Genomic DNA, 21,700 nt, shown 5'->3' with positions numbered 1-21,700 from the left:
GTGGGCGCGTGTCGAAGAGGGGCGACGCTCGGTGGAGGCCATGGTGGAGGTGGGCCATAAGGCTCACCGCCGGCACGTCTCGGAGCTTGAAACTCGTAAGAAGGTGCTGGCAGAGATCGCCAAGGAAGTGGAGGAGGAGCGGGGGGCTGCCCTCATTGCCACCACCGTGATGAACGAGGCGCAGGACACCCTCCGCCTTCAATACGGGAGCTGGGAGGCGGAGCTAGGGAAGAAGCTCGACGCCGCCCAGGGGGTGCTTGACGCTGCCGCTGCCCGAGAACAGCGGGCGGCGGAGACCGAAGCGGCGTCCCGGCGGCGAGAAGAGGCCCTTGAGGCGCGCGCCATGGCGCTGGAAGAGCGCGCCTACGTCGTGGAGAGGGATCTGGCGGACCGCGAGGCCGCCGTCACCATCCGGGAAGCAACGCTGGTGGCGTACGAGGCTGCCTGCGCCGAAGAAGAGTTCACGCTCCGCCTCCGCGAGGACGCGCTCACCGAACGGGAGCGAGCTCTCGAGGGGGCCGAGGCCGCGGCGCAACAGCTGGCGGTCAACCTGTCCCTCCGCGAGGCAGCGCAGGAGGAGCAGGCGCGCCGTAATCTGGAAGGTGCCCGCGCCGAGAGGGCCGTACTGAACCAACGGGCCGCTGAGCTCGAGGCGCGGGCGAAGGAGCTGGACGCGAGGGCGCGCAGCGGCGGGGCGGCCACGGGCGAAAGCGACTTAGCCGCCCGCCTCGCAGCTGCCGAACGCACCATCGCCGATCTGCAGGGCGCGCTGGACTCGTCCGCCGGGGAGGTCGAAGCCCTCCGCTTGGCAGGCGAGGTAGGGCCCGGCATGCTTTGGGACGCCGTCTCCCGCCTAGATTGCGCCGGTCGGCAAGTGGGCCTCTGGAGAGGGCGGACCGTAAAGTACGCCGCCAACCAGGGAGGCCTCGCCCAGCGCCTCTCGAAGATGGCCGGGGCTCTCCAACGGCTCCCCGAGGAGCTCGAGAAGACAATTAAGTCATCCTCGAGGGACCTCGCCCAAGGAGCGGTGGAGCTCGTCCTGGCGAGTTACCAGGCCAGGGACCCCAATTTCTCTCCATGGATGGCGCTGGATGAGTTCCCTCCTGGGACCGAGGACCGCGCGCGCGCGCAGGTCCGGGATGCCGCCGACCATATCGTCGACAGCTTCGAGGGCTCGGCCCCTCGGCTTGCGTTCGCCCCCAACTCCGACGAGGAGGGCAATGCCGGTGGTGCAGACGATAGTGACGTCGAGGCCGGCGATCCGGGCGCATCGGATTGAGCCCCCAGACCCCCGCCATTCTTCAGTTTTTTCTTCTTTTCTTTCTTCTAAGGCCTTCGGGCCTCTTTTTTGTATAGATCAACTTAATCTGTAATCAAAAATGAAGAAATTTTTGTGTTAATTTCATCTTGCTGTGAGTATGAGATGAGGATGATCTGTGCCGTGGTCCTTTTGTGTCTTAGCTTGAATAAGGGCTTGTGCCCAGGTTCTGGTCCTCAAAAGGCGCGGGTCGGGGCTAGTGCCTGGGGAGATCCACATGTCGAGACTGGCCAGGCCGGGAACGTGGTGACCGAGGGTTATGGGTGACCCGATTGTGGGTTTTTGCCGATTCCCCCCCGGAGTTCACCACGCCTCGAGGCACGGCTCGGTTCTGGGCCCCGTTTGGCGATTTTAGCCGACCCGAGCCCCCGAGGGCAGGATTGAGCACGAGTGACCTATTTCAAGTCAAGATTCTTCAAAAGGAAAAAACAGCACAGATACAGCCTTTAGGAAATTGAAACTGCTTTTATAGAAATTCAGATATAAGAGAAATAAGAATATGCATATGTTGTAGCCCCCGGCCAACCCTGCACGCCCGAGGGGGGTGCGGGGTTGGCCCGAGCCCGAAACTTGACACCCGACCCCCCCCTCAGGGGTAGAAGCGACGAAGGTGTTCGATGTTCCACGGGTTAGGCAGCTCAGTGCCGTCGCCCGTGGCCAGCCGTATGGAGCCCGGCCGGGGGACGCCGACCACTCGATACGGACCCTCCCACATTGGTGAAAGCTTGCTCAATCCAGCACGCGTTTGGACGCGGCGTAGGACGAGGTCGTCGACGCAGAGTGATCGGGCCCGGACATGGCGCTGATGGTAGCGCCACAGGCTCTGCTGGTAGCGCGCGGCTCGGAGGGCCGCGCGCCGCCTTCGCTCTTCCAAGTAGTCGAGGTCATCTCTGCGAAGCTGATTTTGATCAGCCTCGCAATACATGGTAGCCCGAGGAGACCTCAGGGTGAGCTCGGATGGGAGAACCGCTTCCGCGCCGTAGACGAGGAAGAAAGGCGTTTCCCCGGTTGCTCGGCTTGGTGTAGTTCGGTTTGCCCAGAGCACCGCTGGCAACTCCTCGATCCATGAATCGCCGTGCTTCTTGAGTATGTTGAAGGTCTTGGTTTTAAGGCCTTTGAGGATTTCCGCATTGGCGCGCTCCACTTGGCCATTGCTTCTGGGGTGGGCAGGTGAGGCGAAGCAGAGCTTGATGCCCATGTCTTCGCAGTAGTCGCCGAAGAGTTCACTAGTGAATTGGGTGCCATTATCCGTAATAATACGGTCAGGCACTCCAAACCGGGCCGTGATGCCCTTAATGAATTTAAGTGCGGAGTGCTTATCGATCTTGACGACCGGATAAGCCTCGGGCCACTTAGTGAACCTGTCGATCGCGACATACAGATACTCAAACCCGCCCGGGGCCCGCCTAAACGGTCCCAGGATATCGAGTCCCCAGACAGCAAATGGCCACGAAAGTGGTATGGTCTGCAGGGCCTGGGCCGGCTGATGGATTTGCTTGGCGTGGAATTGACACGCTCTACATCGCCGGACCAGGTCGACCGCATCATTAAGAGCTGTCGGCCAATAGAAACCCTGGCGAAAAGCTTTACCAACCAAGGTGCGCGAGGCGGAGTGGGCTCCGCATTCGCCTTCATGGATATCGGCAAGAAGCACAACGCCTTGTTCCCGAGGAATGCACTTCAGGAGGATTCCATTAGCCGCGCGCCGATAGAGGGTCCCTTCTACCAGCACGTAGCGTTTGGAGATGCGATGGACGCGTTCACTCCCTTCGCGGTCCTCGGGTAGAGTCTTATCTGTGAGGTATGCTTGGATCTCGGCGATCCAAGCAATCAATCTAAGGGAGTTGGGAGCACTCCCCTCGGGTCCCGAGGCCTGGACTCCGACAGGCCTCGGGGGCCGGTCAGGCGCATCCGTCTCCCCTAAGGGGTCGGGTCGCGCCGACGGCTGGGCAAGCCTTTCTTCAAAGGCGCCCGGTGGGGTCTGGGCTCGCGAGGACGCGAGCCGTGAGAGTTCGTCGGCAATCATGTTATCCCGTCTGGGCACATGCCGAAGCTCAATCCCGTCAAAATGGTGCTCCATACGCCGTACTTGGCGCACGTAGGCGTCCATCTGCGGGTCAGAGCACCGGTACTCCTTACAGACTTGGTTAACGACCAGCTGGGAGTCACCTAACACCAGGAGGCGACGGATCCCCAGTCCAGCTGCCACTCTTAGTCCGGCAAGGAGTCCCTCGTATTCTGCCATATTATTGGTCGCTCGAAAGTCGAGGCGGACCAAGTATCTGAGGACGTCTCCGCTCGGAGAGGTCAACGTGACCCCCGCACCGGCGCCCTGAAGAGACAGGGAGCCGTCGAACTGCATCACCCAGTGGGCGGTGTGAGGCAGCTGCGAGGGGTCCGTGCTGGCCTCGGGGATCGAGACGGGCTCGGGAGCCGGGGTCCACTCTGCCACAAAATCGGCGAGGGCCTGGCTCTTGATAGCGTGGCGTGGTTCAAAGTGCAAATCGAACTCAGAAAGTTCGATTGCCCATTTCACCACCCGTCCTGTACCCTCTCGATTATGCAAGATTTGACCGAGGGGGTAAGACGTAACTACTGTGACCCGATGCGCCTAGAAATAATGGCGCAGTTTCCTCGAGGCCATCAGAATAGCGTAAAGCATCTTCTGGGCCTGAGGGTATCGGGTTTTGGCGTCCCGGAGGGCCTCACTAACAAAGTAGACGGGCCGCTGCACCTTTCGGTGGGGCCGATCCTCTTCGCTAGGGGCCGCATCCCTGGGGCACTCTTCGTCCAAGCAGCCTCGCGGGGCGCACTTATCTTCTGTGCTGATGACCTCGGGGTCGGAGGATAACAGGGGCGGCCTTCCCACAGTGGCTTCGGGGCCGTCCTGGGGGTCGGGGGCTCCTGGCGTCGTCGGAAAAGCGGGCAAAGGGCCAACTCCGGTCGTCAGGGGCCTTAGGCCTCCGTTCGGCTCGGGGGCCTCTTCTCCCTGCTCTTTCCCGGGTCGGGTCAGCACAGGGTTAGCCTCGGGGTCGAAGGGCGATAGGTGCGGCCTTCCCACAGTGGCCTCAGGGCCTTCCTGGGGGTCGGGGGCTCCTAGCACCGTCTGACAAGTGGGCAGAGGGCCAACTCCGGTCGTCGGGGGCCTTGGGTCACCGTTCGGCTCGGGAGCCTCTCCTCCCTGCTCTCTCCCGGGCCAAGTCGGCACAGGGTGGGGAAGCGTGAAATGAGAACTGTTCTCATCGCGCTCCACAACCAATGCCGCACTAACTACTTGCGGGGTCGCCGCTAAGTAGAGTAACAAGGGCTCGTCTGGCTCCGGGGCGACCAGAACTGGGGGAGAGCTTAGATACGCCTTCAACTGGGTGAGGGCATTTTCGGCTTCCTCCGTCCAGGTAAACGGTCCGGAGCGTTTGAGAAGCTTAAATAAGGGTAACGCCTTCTCTCCCAGCCTCGATATGAACCGACTTAGGGCGGCCATGCAACCGGTGACGCATTGCACATCCCTAAGTTTGCTGGGGGGGCGCATCCGCTCTATAGCCCGTATCTTCTCAGGGTTGGCCTTAATGCCTCGGGCAGAGACCAAGAACCCTAGAAGCTTGCCCGCAGGTACACCGAACACACACTTATCGGGGTTTAGTTTTATGCGGGCGGAGCGGAGACTCTCAAAAGTTTCCGCTAGATCTGAGAGTAACATTTCCTGGTTGCGCGTCTTTACAACCAAGTCATCGACATAAGCCTCAACATTACGTCCTAATTGGTTACCCAAAGAAATTCGAGTAGTACGTTGAAAAGTAGGACCTGCATTCTTTAACCCGAAGGGCATTGTCGTATAACAATAGGTTCCTATGGGGGTAATGAACGCAGTTTTTTCCTCATCCTCCCTAGCCATGCGAATCTAATGGTAACCAGAGTATGCATCTAGAAAACACAAAAGGTCGCACACCGCAGTGGAGTCGACAATCTGATCTATGCGAGGCAGGGGGTAAGGATCCTTAGGACATGCCTTGTTAAGGTCGGTGTAGTCGATGCACATCCGAAGCTTGCCGTTCGCCTTGGGAACGACCACCGGGTTCGCCAGCCACTCCGGATGGATGACCTCACGGATGAATCCGGCTTCCAGAAGTCGCGCCACCTCCTCGCGGATGAAGGCTTGACGTTCCGGGGCCTGCCGCCGCACTTTCTGCCGGACCGGCCTTGCGCCCGGCCGCACGGCGAGACGGTGCTCAATCACCTCCCTGGGGACCCCGGGCATATCCGCCGGTCTCCATGCGAAGACGTCAGCGTTTGCCCGCAGGAAGGAGACGAGCGCGTCTTCCTATTTGCCGTCCAGAAGACCACCGATCCGTGTGGTCTTGGACGGGCCGTCGCCCAGGGCAACCTCCTTGACCGGGACCTCGTCGCCTGTGATCATCCGTTGCCTCGGGGTGGCGGGGGCGGAAGCGCCAAGCCTCTCGTCGCCACCCTCGGGCTTGGATGCAGCGGCGAGGTGGTCCGCGCGCTGCTCCAGACAAGCGAGCGCGACTTTGAGGTCGCCATGGACAGAGATGGGGCCACCGGGGCCCGGCATCTTCATCTGTAGGTAGGCGTAGTGGACCACCGCCATGAACTTCACCAACGCGGGCCTCCCCAGGACCGCGTTGTAGGGCAGACTGAGGTCCGCCACATCGAAGTTCACCCGCTCCGTGCGGAAGTTGGCGGATCCACCGAAGGTGACCGGTAGGTCGATGTGATCTAACGGCCACGTGTGCCCCGGCGTCACACCGATAATTGGCTGGGACGGCCGGAGCACCATCCCCGGGGCCTTGATGGCGTCAAAGGCCGCAGGGGAAAGGATGTTGAGGGCCGCTCCCCCATCAATGAGGACACGCCCCAACTTCACGTTGCAAACGGTGGGAGAAACCACCATCGCAATCTGCCCTCCCCGGGCAACGCACGGTGGGTGGTCGGTCTGGTCGAAGGTGAGGGCAACCTCCGACCACCGCGCCCGACACGTCGCCTCATGAGTAGGGGCCGCGGCCAGAAGCTCTCGCTTCATGGCCTTGAAGCTCCGGCGAGAAACGTGAGCACACGCTCCCCCATCGACGGTGGCAATGGTGGCCCCAGGCTCTTGGAAACCTAGGTCATCATCGCCGTCATCGATGTCCTCGGCGGGGGCCTTCTGCTTGGCCTCACTTCGCCGATTACCGGAAGGAACCGCCGGGGATTTGCCCTCTCGGCGCTCCTGCCTCCTCTCCTCCTCCCACTTCCTCGTCCGCTCAGCCAAACTTTTGACTGCACGGCAGTCCGCGAGGTCGTGAAGGGAAGTGTTGTGGACGGTGCACCACTTGCCGGTTGGGTGCTCCCTGTTGGGAGCGCCGGCCTCGTTCTTTTTGCCTCCTGCAGGCCTCCCCTTTCGGGTGGCCCGCGAAGCGCCCTCGACGGCGAGGACATGACCCTCGTCATCGGTATGGGCTGACCTCTTCTTCCTCCTCCTGTCACGCCGCCCTATCTGAGCGGCGGATCCGGGGGCGGCCGAAGCTGCCACACCGGAACCGGAGGGGTTCCAGGTCCATGCCTCCTCCTTACGAGCCACTCGGTCCGCGAGCTGAAAAAGCTCCGCGGTAGTCTGGGGCTCCTTGGAGGCGATCTTTTCAAGCATGCGGTTGTGCCGCACACCCCCCCTGAACGCGTAAATCACCGCGTGCGCAGGGATGCATGGTATGGTGTTGCGGACTTGACAGAACCGCTGAATGTACGAGCGAAGTGACTCATCATCCCTTCGCTGTACTGCGTGCAAGTCCGCTTCCTCACCTGGGCGCGGATATGTGCCTTGGAAGTTCATGGTGAACTGTTGGCACAAATCCTCCCAAGAGTGGACAGACGCGGGTGGCAAGTTCATTAGCCAACCCCGCGCTTGTCCTTTCAGGGCCATGGGAAAGAAATTCGCCATGACCCTGTCGTTACCCCCGGCGGCCTCGATCCCGGTCGTGTAGACCTGGAGAAACTCGGCGGGGTTGACGCTCCCGTCATATTTTTCGGCGATGGTGGGCCGGAACCTTGGGGGCCAACGGACATTCCGAAGGCTCGCCACAAAGGCTCTACAGCCGACACCACCAACCGGGGGCACGGAGGGCTGATCCCCGCGTCCGTGGTGAGGTGACACTCCAGACGAGGAGGCGCCCTCCGTTGCGTGGGGAGCACGTCGGCCATTACGCCGGCGCTCGATACTGATGCGAGCATCCGGTTCCCCACGCAGATCTTCCCGGGTCGGAGGCGTTGACGAAGGAGTGGCGGCCGAATGGCGAACAGCGGCTGCCGCTCGCCGCGCCCTCCGTCTTGACGATGCGGAGCCGGTGGTAGCAGCACCAGAGGCCTTGGTGGCGGAGGACCGCCCACCAGCATCTAGGCGCTGCCGTGCAGTCATGACCAATTTGGCCACATCGTCCAGCCAACGTTGGGCTGGAGACTCCGGGTCATGGGCGACGGGCGGGTGACGTAGGAGCGCGCCCGCAGCTTGGAGCGCGCCCTGGGGCGTGCTGCCGTCGCCGTAGACGAGGAGGCGACGCTCCCCATCTCGCCGCCCTTCTCCACCTCCTGTGGGTGTCGAAGTCGCGGATCCTTCGGCCCTCTCGAGCGCCTTCTCCCGCCTAGGACTTTGGCGTGGAGGGGGCGGTGGAGTACGAGCTCGACGGCGTGGGTTTGGCTCCCCGTCGTCACCGCTCATACTCGGGGAGAGGTCGTGCGCCTTTGCTGGCTCGGCCATTGGGCTGAACAGGAAAAGCTTGGCGCACACGAAAGAGTGCGAGAGCTCAGAAAATCCCTCGCAGAGCCCCCTACCTGGCGCGCCTGATGACGGAGCGTGGGGCTCCTCACCGAGAGACCGCGCAGGCCCCCCTTTGCCGGTTCGGCCAGGGACTCAGGGAGAGATTCTAAGCTCTCTGTATGTGGAAGGCTCGCGAGACAGGAAACACACAAGACACGGGCGATGTATACAGGTTCGGGCCGCTGAGAAGCGTAATACCCTACTCCTGTGTTTTGGGAGATCTGTGTATGAAGGAGCTACAAAGTATCAGCCAGCCTCTCCCTTGTTCTGGGTTTCTAATCTGGAAAAGTCCAGTCCCCCCTCTCAGTGGGCAAGGTCCTCCTTTTATATCTTAAGGGGATACCACATGCACCATTTCTCTCTTTTTTGTGGGGACTTACCCCCCCCCCCTTTTCATAAATGGACGGAGATTTGTATAGTTGTCGTCCGAGTCACCTTCTGATGAGACGGCCCACAACTACCTCCACTTTCACCGGGAGCAGGTGCGACGTGGAATCGTGGCTGTTTGCTGACGACATGACCGGTATCAGACCAGTCACGTCGGTCATTCTTGTCCACCACGTGTCAGCTTAGCAATCTACATGCTCGCCCTTCTTCACACAACATCTTGCCTGTAATGGTTAGGATGAAGCCTGGCATATATCTGACCAGGACTAACGTGCCATCTCTGGGAGGTAACACGCTAGCTCCAGCTGGGGACGAGCGCCTAGAAGCCCTCGTCCTGACGGGATGGGGCGAGGCGTGCGTCAGATCGCCTGTCGCCACCTAACCCGCGATCTGACCGGTCTGTGACTGGTCACAGACCGGATAAACGAGTGCACTGCACTGCGTTACATGCGGCGTGACACGCTCAGCCAAACCGCAATAAATGAGGTTAGGTGAGCCCCACTGTGCTCACCTAACCCATACACGCGGAGCAAAAACCCACGAGGGGTCGGGGCGCCTCGGCCCTCGGGGCCGAGGGGGGTGCGGCCCGACCCCCTCGGGGGGACTAAGAGGAGGGCGAACGCATCACCCTCGGGCCCGACGTCCCTCGGGGGTACCAGGCCACGTGTGCGATTGTGTCTGCCTCAAACCTCTAGTCATGATACTCCTGATCCCATGTCACCGACAGAGATGATTGGATTTACTGTTATTTTATGTGACCGGTTCGACCGGGCTGTGTATGCCGGTCAGACCGGTGGTGATCGAGCGGTCAGACCGGCCGGCCCGCGGTCTGACCGGCCGACGCTGTGTCGGTTTCGGTTTCGGGTTGTTTCTTTGGATATCCGTAATTGTTTCATGGTTATATGGCTTCTAGATGGATACTATACGTATGTAATACTGTTGTTTGCTACTAATGAGTCAAGTTGGGGATAGCTTGGTTTCGGAATATGGTTTCTTTGTTTGTTTCATGGCTAGAGTTGATGCACGTGGTTGGTGAAGATTTCATATGGCATACGATGGAGGTATTGTGTGCGTATGGGATGCGGAGTCGAATTTGGAAGGAGTCCAAATTTGGTATGATTGGTTATGTAAAGTTTGTGTCTTGTACTAGAGGGTTTCCTAAGGTGTTTAGGACTCTTAGTATGAGTTTGGTTCGTGGCTTTAGGCTGCCTACCTCATGTGTAAATAGAGGGGGAGCGTGAGGCTTCCCGGTATCGCTTTTGAGAGCAATTGAGTTGCTAGTTTAGTTAGGGTTTCGAGTTTAGTCGAGATTTTTGTAAGGAGTATTGTTGGTGCACTTTGTAAACACAGAGAGAAGTAATAAAGTTGTTATCTAATTTGAGAGTTCTTCGATTTGTGTTTCACCGGGTTTCGGCGGTCAAACCGGCATCCCACTGGCGGTCAGACCGGCAACAAGCGGCGGTCAGACCGACGGCGCAAGGGCAGTTAGACCGGCGGCACAGACAAGCGGCGGCAAGCGATTTCGGCGGTTCGACCGATCGATCTACATTGGTCAGACCGACGTTCATCAGGCGGTCAGACCAGCGCATCCACTTCGGTCAGACCGTGATCCGTCGAATTGGAGGGTAACTTTTATTTTCGCTAAAAGTTTTCGGTTTTTAGGTATACCAACCATTCACCCCCTTCTGATTAGCTTAGTTCTTGTGTTTCGATTCTACATTAGCATCCTAAGTATTTTCATTTTGTCTAGCCACCGTCTTCATCGTACCGATGAAGCTCCTCTCAAAAGGAGGGAAATCCAATATGCCCAGCCAACATCCACGAAGAAGGCCCACCGTCAAACTCCCAACCAACAGTACTCTTGACTGCTACCTCAGCAACGAGAGAGAGCTTGCTCCGCCTGACAGATCTTCTTCCACGGATCAATACATATCGATCTTGTAATCTTGAGGCAAGCACAAATGATTTTTTTAGGGTAAGAACACATATGAATTTAGATCTAAAAATTTAAAATATGAATGCTACAAACAGAGGTGGATTTAGCTTTAGCTTGGAGGGAGCCTCGTCGTCTTCCTCTCGATCTTCTTCCCCGGCCTCCCTTCTCTCCCCTCTAGATCTGTCTATGGAGGCTGCACGTACAGCTAGCTAGGGGGCCGCCTGATCTGCGTGCACACACACGCACATCCGGTGTGCTCCTATATGCTTGCGGCAGCTAGCATGCAGCTGGTAAATATGACAGATCATTGTATACTGTACACGTTCAGGACAAATTCTCTGCTCGAGCGCTGCAATAGCTAGTATATATATGAAGTATGCTGTCATGCATAAGCACGATAAATATGGACAGAGATCGATCGATCGATCGAGCAGCAAGCAGGCCGGCTACACACATTGACCATGGATGACAATACTGTCTCCAACTCTCGATTGGTAGGTCAGGTCTATACCTCAAATCAGTACCTACACATAGGATATCAATAGTTAATTAACATCGACCCTGCTTTCCATTGTTGCTTCTTTCCCTAATTAGTCCCCAAATGAACAATCCTATGTGTGTGCATGTGCCATATTTTCTTTAGGTGGGGCTAGTAGATGTGTAGGAAAATATAGAATTTTTTTAATAAAAACAAACATATTCAATATTACATCTCAACGATATTAATTTGGTGTTGTATATATGTTGGTAATAAGTTATGATTAAAAAAAATCAAAACGATTTATAATACGAAATGAAGTGAGTTGAATTTGCATGTTCGTAGAGAGATCTATCTCATACTAATTTATCTTACCACTTTTATAAAGAAAAATGCTATATTTATTTAAGTGATAGTACATAAGAAACCAATGCAATGATATTTAGTCGAGCGATTTTTTTTTCTTGACGAAGATTGATACATGCAAGATTCAAACTTTTTTCTTCAAACTTTCAACTTTTCCATCATATCAAATATTTGGACATATGCATGGAGCATTAAATGTGGACGAAAAAAACCAATTGCACAGTTTACATGTAAATTGCGAGATGAATCTTTTGAGACTAATTACGCCATGATTTGACAATGTGGTGCTACAATAAACATTTGCTAATGATGGATTAATTAGGCATAGTAGATTCATCTCGCAGTTTACATGCGGAATCCGTAATTTGTTTTGTTATTAGTCTACGTTCAATACTTCAAATGTGTGTCTGTATACTTAGAAAAATTTAGCACACCAACTAAACACAGCCATGGTGGCACTTTGCCGAAGGATCTATTTTCTTGGATGTTTTTTTTTTCGCGAACGCGCAGAAGAATTGCACGATCAATATATTAGGAAAAAAAGAGTTTTAGTTACACCACGCAATCAGCCAGACTGGTTTATGCTAGGGGAGGGAAGAAAAAGCAAAATAAGAAAAAACTTAAGCTTAGAGAAACTACGGCGGCTAAAACAGACTCCAAGCAGCGGAATGGAGCTAAGCCACGCTAAACTTATTTTCTTGGATGTTGGACCTTTAATTTTGAGCTGAATTTAATTAGCTTGGTAGAGGTTGACTGATGAGTCCTCCTTTCTTGATTTCTACAGGTACGTACGTATACGTAGCCCGTAGGTAGGCGTAGCTTACTTTGTGAGGCACGGAGGCCAAGAGCTCGATCGATCATCAGCTCGTTGTGGCAGCTAGCGTCTCTTGCGCATGCATATATAGCAGCTACTCCTATCTATATAGCCTTTAGTTTTTTTTCTTTTTCCTTTTCGTTGGACTCTAGCTAGCTTTCACTCTACTGTAGTGTGTGTAGAGCATAGATAGCGCCGTGCAGGCTTCTCATCCGTCTTCTTCCTCTATTCGAACGGTTTTGTTGGAGCTGATCATAATCGATCTTCTAGCTAGCTAGAACGTGGAGATACAAATGCAGCAATATGTTTTGAGAAATGGTGCAAATTGGAATTTTAACTTTAATTCCTAGCAGTCTCTAGTCATGCGTTTGGTTCAAGGGATGGGTTGAGTTGAACCCATTTTCCAGGATGGTTTGCTTTAAGGATATGTAGGAGATGATCCCTGAAAGAGAATATTATCCTAAAATCTGGGTTGAACTGTTATGTTTCACTGATATGTGAGTTATCCCCTGAAAAATAGGACCAATCCATCCCTCACGCCAAACGGATAGATGTGACGATCCCGTCCTAAAAACAAGGATGAGTCCAACCCATCCCACCTCAGCTCCAAATCAAACACAAACTAAGGGCATTTACAACGTTCTACTCTGATGTGTATCTCACGTTTCGCGTTAACAACGAGCGGAGTATCTTAAAATGTATCAATGTTCCTTGCAAAGAAGATGGGTGGCTTGAGAGTAAAAGCAATGGTCAAGGAGAAATGGATGGTTCTGGAATTGGGGAGAAGGCAACGAATGTGCAAATTGATAAGTCGTCGATCTTTCGTTATAGACGCTATTGACTAGGCCGCTATGTCACTAGTTCTCTATTATTAAAACCGTCGTTTCACCAATCCACTTTATCCCCTTTGCCATCGCACTAGTTAGATTTTTCACTTAGTCTATCGCCCAGAGCAAACCAACCATTGAGGTTGTCTAAGATCCGTAAATGGGTGGTGGTGACGATTGTGATGGTTGGAGGTATGGAGGATGATACCGATGGTAAGTGGGAACATTTTGGGTATAATGAGAATGGGCTTATGTAAGTCAAATCCATAGGGAAAGAAAATGGTAGTGCCCGAAGCCCGAGCTACGGGGAGATAGGGGCAATGGTGGTCGGACGAGCGAAGGAAGAGCGTTGATTGTCATCCTCATCAGTATCGTCATTAATTAAATAGAGGACAATGAAAGAGAACGAATGTATAAGAAAGATAGGCGATGAGATATAAATCCTGTGTGGTGGCTTTAATTTTGTGCCACAGGCACTTTCTATTAAGCATGCATGGACCCCCATATCTTCGGCAAGACGTATGTATCCTGTATGTGATGCCACTCTCCCGTTTAATAAAGCCGCTTAGCTCCGACGTGAAAGCATGAGGTCATTCGTAATGCCATCATGTTATAAATATCATTATTAAGTAATAACATTTGTAAAAAAAAAAAAAAGATGTTGGTTCTCGCATGGTATAGGAGAAGGTCGAGCTGTGCGTGGCGGCCAGATGTCATGTCGATTTGACCCACGTAAAGTAGCATGTCATGCCACGTAATAGTGGAGGCAGATGCCACCGTGTACTACGTACGGACCGGTAGTCAACTGTGTAGCCCAATCACCACTTGACGCCCGTCTTTATCTACTCCGTACTGTGTATCCCACAACGATAATGATCGATCGATTCATCGAGTCGTCATGCATGAGGCCTACCACCAATCTAATGAGTCCGTCACCATTTGGTTGATCTCCTCTAATCTCATGTGTCCGCTGCATCCTCAGTGACAGTGTCCTCCTCTCCAAACTGTTATGCGTAATTCGTTGAATCGTTGAGCCAAAAACCAATTATACGATGATGAAGAGGTGCGTGCATGCAGACAAGCAAGCAGATGATTCAAGAAGATCATTAGAGATGGAAAATCTGGGTTTGGCAGACAGGGATCATCAATTTCTAAGAAGCAGAGCGATTAGTACTAGTAATAAAACTGCAGTGCCCTAGGCATCTCATCATACTCATGCACCAATACATTACCAAATCGTCCTTTGTCTTCACACGTGCATGGCACGTGTGTGGTGCCAGTGGCGCTGACGTCACCTGCTTCCCCTCTGTAGCCTGTACTAAACCCCCCTTTTTTTTTCTTCTCTACTTTTATTTCCCTTTTTCCTTTTTATGGACAGGTCTTTTTCACTTTACTCCCCTTGTTCATGCATTATTTAAATATTGCAGTGTTCATAGGACGCTGCTGTTTTTATTTTTTGTGTGGAAATCATCATCTCGATTTGGAATGGTAGTGACACACTGACACTAACATTCAGTTTGAACAAACACAAGAATTACTAGAGGGTCTATTCGGCTGGCAGGACTGTAGCAACAAGCAATATAGCCACAACCACACACAGTATGCATCGCAGCCGTAGCGCTGCCACAGAAACAGCTACCGAACATACCCATAGTGTATATATTGTAAAGTTGTTATATACTTACAACTGCATTTTCGTAGTACTATTATTGTTTTTTTAGGTCGGTTTTCGACGTAGAGTGAATGATGCATGAGAGAGTCAACGACATAGCGGCCGACGGGCTCACTCTCAAAGTTGGGCAGACGCAAAAGTCAGAGAGGAGGGGAAGAGCATGAAGGGGTCCTAGAGGAAGCTAGGCGGCGGAAGAAGCCGGACAGCACAATCGACAGCGTGGAGTTGGGCCACGTAGTTGTGGCGTGTTGGGCCGCATTCGGTGGCAATGGCAACGGGACAAAGGTGTGTTGCTCGTCAGCTAGAAAAAGAAGAGTCCGGGGAAAAGTAGAGTTAGATTACTTCTCATTTCCTTATAAATCTTCCTCTATTCTTATCCTCTATTTCAAGTTCTCCCATTATATATAATTCTCTGTTTTTCGATCCTCAATTTTACATTTGAATTCATTTTTTATTCCTATATCTTCCCTAAAGTATGGGGGTGTTTAGTTCACGCTAAAATAGAAAGTTTGGTTGAAATTGCAACGATATGATGAAAAAGTTGAAAGTTTGTGTGTGTAGAAAAAATTTAATGTGATGGAAAAGTTAGAAGTTTGAAGAAAAATTTTGGAACTAAACTCGGCCTATGTTTTTTCTATCGTGTGATTCGAATGAGCCCTTGGTACAAACAAATAAAGAAATACTAATAACTGGAGCAGCGTAAAAAATAAAAGAGAGAAGACGATAGTAATAGATAGGAACATAGGAATTGAAAGAGAGAGAGAAAAAAAAAAAAAGGAGTCGCCCCAAAACCCGGACAGGATTGTTAAAGAAAAAGCGAGGAGGGGTTTCCTGAAAGAGCAACAGTCCATTCAAACCGGGACAAGGACCTGAAGGAGAATAATAATGAGCACCCTGGGCTGGCCTGGATGGGTGGAGATACAAATATGGATATTAGCAGGGTCCCCTTTCGAAAAGAGGCAGGAGATAAAGCCGAGCACCCCACCAGAGATGCAAAATGGAAACCAAACCTGACTACCTTCCCTGTGCCTGTGCTACCCTCTCCCTTCTTCCTTCCTCCTCTCTTCACCCCTGCACTCTGCACTGCCCTGCCTCATCCTCTTCTTCCACCTCCAGCTCCAGCTCCAGCTCAGACCGTTGTGAGGGGTGAGTGAGATTTTTGGCTGGCTGCATTTTCTTCCTTAGCTCAGGTCAAACCTTCTTAATTACCCGACCGGCATGTAAACCACTTGATGCAGCGAACTAGGTGAAGTGAAGGTGAGTGACACTCTCTACTCGGTAGCAAGCTAGGTGAAGATAGTGGAGTAGCAAGCTGCAGGCAGGCGCCATGCAGTCCGGCTACGGCGGCGTCTCTGAGTTCCAGCAGTACATCATGGACCCCGGCGCCTTCGCCATGTCCGCGCCGCCGCAGCCCGCCCAGGCGGCCGCTGCCGCTGCTGCTGCCGCGGCGGCGGCGGCCGGTGGCCAGGAGCTGGGCGCGCCGTTCAGGTACCAGCCGCTGCACCACCACGCCCTGCCTCAGCACCACCACCACCACCACCCGCCGCCTCAGATGCCTCCCCACTTGGCGCACTTCGGCGGCGCCGGTGGGATTCCCTTCACGCAGCAGCTGCTCCACCAGGCGGCCGCCGCCGGCCACCACCCCCACCTCCAGCTCTTCCACGAGCAGCACCACCACCAGAAGCACCAGCAGCAGCCACCGCCCCCGGCTAGGTGGGCCCCGCAGCACCACCACCACCACCACCCGCACCACCATCTCGGCCTCGACGTCGAGGCGGCCGTTCCGGAGAGCTCCGGTGCCGGCGCCGGGAGCGCTGCCTCCGGCGCCGCCGCCCCTCCGGGCGTCCCTCCGTTCCTGGCCGCCGCCATGAGCTTCAAGCTGGGGGTCGACGGCGGCGGCGGCAGCGGCGCCACCGGCGGAACGGACGACGCGCTGAACGACGGGGGCGGCGCGGGCAGCGGCATGATGCTTCATGGAGGAGGAGGAGGAGGTGGTGGCGGGGATGACGAGGCGGCCACGGAGAGCAGGCTCCGGCGGTGGCCGGGGGACGAGGAAACTTCCATCAAAGAACCGACCTGGTACGTACAAGTTATCCTTACTCAGCCTAAAATTGAGTTGAAATTGGAGTGAGTGAGTGCGTGCTTGGAGTGGATTCATGCATCCATCCATGGTGGAGAAGAGAAGAACAGAGAGGAAAAGGAGGAGAGCTTTTTTTGCTTAGGATGCTCTCTTTGCTCGGGAGAGGGGAGCAGAGGACGGCCAATAATAGTGTCATGATTGAGAAAGGGAGCCATCGCTCGCAAGCGCAGGGTCCTCCTCCCTCTCTGATTTATGCACAGCACACAGATGATGATGATGGATGCGTCGCGATTCCTCCTCTCATCTCATCTTCTTCTTCTCCATCAACAGAATTCACAGCCACATCCACAACAACGCAAAGCTATCACCTTTTCGTCTCCCCCTTTTTCGACTTGATGATTACCTCACTCACCAAAAAGCGCCAAGCCAACCCAACCGCCCCCCTCAATTCGCCATTGCATGCACTCATCATTTCTTCTTCTTCTTCCTCGCCGCCCCGCCCCGCCCGCACGCCATATTCTTCTTGCAAATCAATTAGCAACAGAGCTGCAGCCAAATTGTGCAGATTAATTAGCTGTGGAGCGAGCTGTTGCTGACATTGATTTTGTTTTGTTGGATTTGCTGTGCAGGCGGCCACTCGACATCGACTACATACACAGCAGCAGCAGCAGCAAGAGGGCGCCGCCCAAGGACAAACCCGCCACTCCCGACTCCCCTGCGCCGCCGCCCCCAGCGTATTACTTCAAGAATAAGCCCGACGACAATGCCGCCGCCGCATCCGCCGCCTCCGCTGGCGCCGTCAACTACAAGCTCTTCAGCGAGCTGGAGGCCATCTACAAGCCCGGCAGCGGAGGCCCCCAGACGGGCTCCGGCTCCGGCCTCACCGGGGACGACAATGCCATGCTCGCGCCGCCCATGGCTGACCTCCCCGACGCCGCCGCCGCCAACCCGCCGCACCTCAACACGTCCGAGACGTCTGCCGGGGAGGACGCGCACGCCGTGGTGCAGCCGCAGCCGCAGACGCAGCAGCCGTCGGGGGCGGACGCGGCGCGCCGCAAGCGCAAGCGGCGGCGCCAGGAGCAGCTCAGCGCGTCGGCCTCCTTCTTCGAGCGCCTGGTGCAGCGCCTCATGGAGCACCAGGAGAGCCTCCACCGTCAGTTCCTCGACACCATGGAGCGCCGGGAGCGGGAGCGCGCCGCCCGCGACGAGGCGTGGCGCCGCCAGGAGGCCGACAAGTTCGCGCGCGAGGCCGCCGCGCGCGCGCAGGACCGCGCCAGCGCCGCTGCACGCGAGTCCGCCATCATCGCCTACCTGGAAAAGATCTCCGGCGAGACCATCACGCTCCCACCCCCCGCCGCCAACCCCGCTCCGGGCGCCGACGAGCAGGACGGCGTGGGGAAGGAGGTGGTGGCGTACGACGGCGAGGGGTCGCTGCAGCTGAGCTCGTCGCGGTGGCCGAAGCACGAGGTGGAGGCGCTGATCCGGGTGCGGACGGGGCTGGAGGATAGGTTCCAGGAGCCAGGGCTGAAGGGCCCCCTGTGGGAGGAGGTGAGCGCGCGCATGGCGGCGGCGGGCTACCGGCGGAACGCGAAGCGGTGCAAGGAGAAGTGGGAGAACATCAACAAGTACTTCCGCAAGGCCAAGGAGAGCGGCAAGAAGCGGCCGGCGCACGCCAAGACGTGCCCCTACTTCGACGAGCTCGACCGCCTCTACTCCCGCTCCGGCTCCGGCGGCGGTGGTGGGTCGTCCTCGGCGGGCGGCAATGGCGGGGAGGAGGCGAAGGGCAGCTCGGAGCTGCTGGACGCGGTGGTGAAGTACCCAGACGTGCGGTGCGCGCCGCCGGGTTTCCCGTTCGACGGGGAGCAGAACGAGGAAGGGAGGACGAAGGACGACGGCGACGAGGCGCACCATGATGGCGACGGCGACGGCGACGAGGAAGACGTTGGCGTTGGCGTTGGGAGAGCGACCGATGATCATGACGACCAAGTGGATGAGAGCCATGACGGCCATTAATTAACTAGTTTAGTGCTTATTGCTCTCTCTCCTTCCTTCTCATCATTAGCCATGCAATTAAGCTTCTTCTGCTGCTTAATAGCTCTCTCTCTCTCGTCTCATCGTCTCCTCTCATTCTCATCTGCACAAAGAGAGAGAGAGAGAGATAGTGATAGCTTGGCTGGGCTCACAAGTCACAGCATTTTTCTTCTTTTGTTGCTTCTGTTGGTCTCTCTTAGCTATATCCATTATTCCTTAATCCTTACATGTTAATTAGTGAGTACTGCTTTTTCGCTTATATATGATATGATCATCTACAACAGATTAGCTTATTAATCAGCTCCTACTCATCATCTCTCACTGTTCAAGGAGGAGGATTATTGTGGTTTATAATTTGTCCCTGCAATGCTAGATGTGAATGTGATCAGGAGGCCGTCCAATAGTCAAATGTCAGACGATGTGTCGGTAGATGCATGTTTTAATCATTTTCTTCTCTTTTTTAATTAAAACAAAACAGGTACTCCCTCGGCGTAAAATATAAGCATTTTTAGTACGGTGATAAGTCAAATATTTTTAACTTTAACTATTAGTATAAAAAAATCAATCTTGCAAAATTGATATTACTAGATTTATTATTAAATAAACTATTATAATATACAGCTATTTTTATTTAATGTATCTTATTTTTATAGATATTATTGATCAAAATAACATCTCATAAATCGTGTAAGGATAAAAAAAAGCTTTTATCTTTTGGAACTTTTGGAACGGAAGGAGTACTAGCTAGTCGTCGTCTTTGACTGTCTACCTGTGTGTGCGCTCCTCATGGTGGAATTATCACACTCCCTGCTTTGTTCATTATCATAATAATAATTGACACTATCAGCTGAGTTTCATTAACAACATATCATTGATGTTTCAACTGCATTTAACAGATACCCTCGAACAATTCAGCGAGTCAATTCGGTATAGCTATAAAATTCAAAGTAAATTTTCATAGACAAAAAAAAAATCCAACTTTAAAGTAGTAGTAACAATGCACAGAAGAGGGGTGGAAATCCGTGCAAGTTTGTAAGAGAAGAAGATTCAGACGGGGTATCAATGGACAAGGACAGGAGTATAAGCAAAGTTTATCGCCATGAGATTATGGAAGTTAGTTAGTTATTTCTTCCGTTGGCCGTGTCAAGATTATGGAAGAAGAAGAAGCCATTTTAGGCACGTGTGTGGAGTGGAGAGTCTGGTACTTCGTAGAAAGGCTGTCAGTAAGTCAGACACATCACTCTGAATGAATATGCAGAGAGTGAGCTCACAGTATCGCCAGCCAGCTGCTAGGCGGTTGTTCCATGGGTACGGTTGGTTTTTCCTGGCACCCACCAGCATACTCCAGATCCAGGAGGCGAGTATCTTCCTACAGTATACTTCACTCCTACCATGGCAATCCACATCCACAATGCTCGTCTCCTACCTAGCTAGTAGTGGTCTCGGCTCACCACTTAGCTCCACCGTTGGTGCCCATCCCACAGAGCCACCCTTGTATTGCAGAAGGCACGGGTGTCTCAGCTCTACATGTGGTTATCACCAAATACAATAGCACTTGCCGTCCTCTCCCTCCTGCCGGCGGCCACTGTGCACGCGCTCGTCCTCCCGACACCATTGCCGATCGAGCTTACCCCAACATCGATCGTACTCAGGCTTGCCCTCTTATCGCTGTCGAGCTCACCATATATATATTGTTGCCTAATCTACATTAATTGTTACGGACGAGAGGGAGTTTGTGTGGCCGGCCAGATACAAATTTAACTCGCTGTGTCATCATCAACAAGCTAGGACTACTCGAGCTAGATCCGGCGAGCCGGCCGGCCGCATGATGCACGTCACGTGATGGTTTGCATTGAGAGGGATAAGCTGGTGGCATCAACTCAACTGACGAACAAGGAGAGGAGGCTTGCTATGCTGGCCAAGGGAGGAGGTGATCGACAGCAATGCCAAGCTGCACCGCCGCCGACAACACCAGCATCGGTTGCGAAGAAAACAAGATGACATTTGGCTGCGCCATCGCATTATTTATATTTAACTTAATTTGATCCTTCATTTTATTAAAAAAAACATCGTAAAGACTTGAAACGATATATACTTATATTATTGGATCGAGTAACATTTACTAGTATGCATCATACGCTGACTATTAAAAATTATTAGCAGTTAAGGTTTAAATGATACTCACTGGTCAATAGTGCCAACAATAAAGTAACGGAGGGAGTGTGCGGTGTTTACATTTTGTAGGAAACAAAATTACGAATAATGCATAAATATTTGTACACAATTAATTAAGCAAAATACGTGCTACGTGTAGCTAGCACTATAGTTTAATCCACCAGTCAGCTGTGGTGCAGTATATTTTAGTGGGGCGATTCCTTTTTGGGAACTTGTGAGTGATCGGAGTAACTAAAATCTTGCGAACAATATACAATTACGTGCATGCGAGCATGTGTAGAGGTACTATAAAATAAGTGTCAGGTGATGGGCCATGCTGATGCTGTCTGTCTCTAATCACACACCACAGGGGTCTGTTATATAAATAAAGTGACTAATTAATTCTGCACTCCGTATCAATCTAAACATATCATAATAATGTTGCCCTGCACACGTATTACTACCACTATTTCGTTTCGTCCCACATCTCGATGAATTTGATTAAGGGATTTGTGCGTGCCACATGTTCAGGGAGAGGTCAGCACAGCGTTTTTCCCCCCATTTTTGAGTTCATGCATGGAACTGGAAACTGCAGGTCAGGTCAGCCAGGTCAGTCAGCGAGGTGGCTAGAGATGCATGCTGGTGCGTGTATTCTCCAGCCCAATTATGTGGGTTTTTTTTTTTCAAATAGCTGGATATATATCTAAATGGATTGTGATGTTATACACTACTACTACTATAAAGTCAAAATATGGATTTAAAATGATATTCCAAAAAATATACTCTCTCTATCTTAAAAAAATACGTTAGATACTTATTTAGGAACATAGTA

General features: G+C 53.4%; 1 protein-coding gene across 1 annotated transcript; it reads left to right on the top strand.

The window, feature by feature from the left end:
- Positions 1-15,602: 15,602 nt before the first annotated feature.
- On the top strand, positions 15,603-19,011 carry LOC4328005 (trihelix transcription factor GTL1). Its single transcript, XM_026023389.2, has 3 exons — positions 15,603-15,749; positions 15,842-16,682; positions 17,313-19,011. The coding sequence occupies exons 2-3, from the start codon at positions 15,931-15,933 to the stop codon at positions 18,694-18,696; spliced, it is 2,136 nt and encodes a 711-aa protein (XP_025879174.1). The 5' UTR covers positions 15,603-15,749; positions 15,842-15,930; the 3' UTR covers positions 18,697-19,011.
- The last annotated feature ends 2,689 nt before the right edge of the window (positions 19,012-21,700 follow it).

Source organism: Oryza sativa, chromosome 2, assembly GCF_034140825.1.
Source record: "Oryza sativa Japonica Group chromosome 2, ASM3414082v1".
Classification (NCBI taxonomy): domain Eukaryota; kingdom Viridiplantae; phylum Streptophyta; class Magnoliopsida; order Poales; family Poaceae; genus Oryza; species Oryza sativa.
The sequence above is the reverse complement of the archived record's forward strand: the minus strand, read 5'-3'. Positions and strand labels throughout refer to the sequence as shown.

Excerpts from the sequence above, each read along its gene's own strand:
- LOC4328005 (XM_026023389.2), top strand. The coding sequence starts at position 15,931 with ATGCAGTCCGGCTACGGCGGCGTCTCTGAGTTCCAGCAGTACATCATG. Across the intron at positions 16,683-17,312 it reads TCCATCAAAGAACCGACCTG|GCGGCCACTCGACATCGACT; the intron begins GTACGTACAAGT and ends TTTGCTGTGCAG.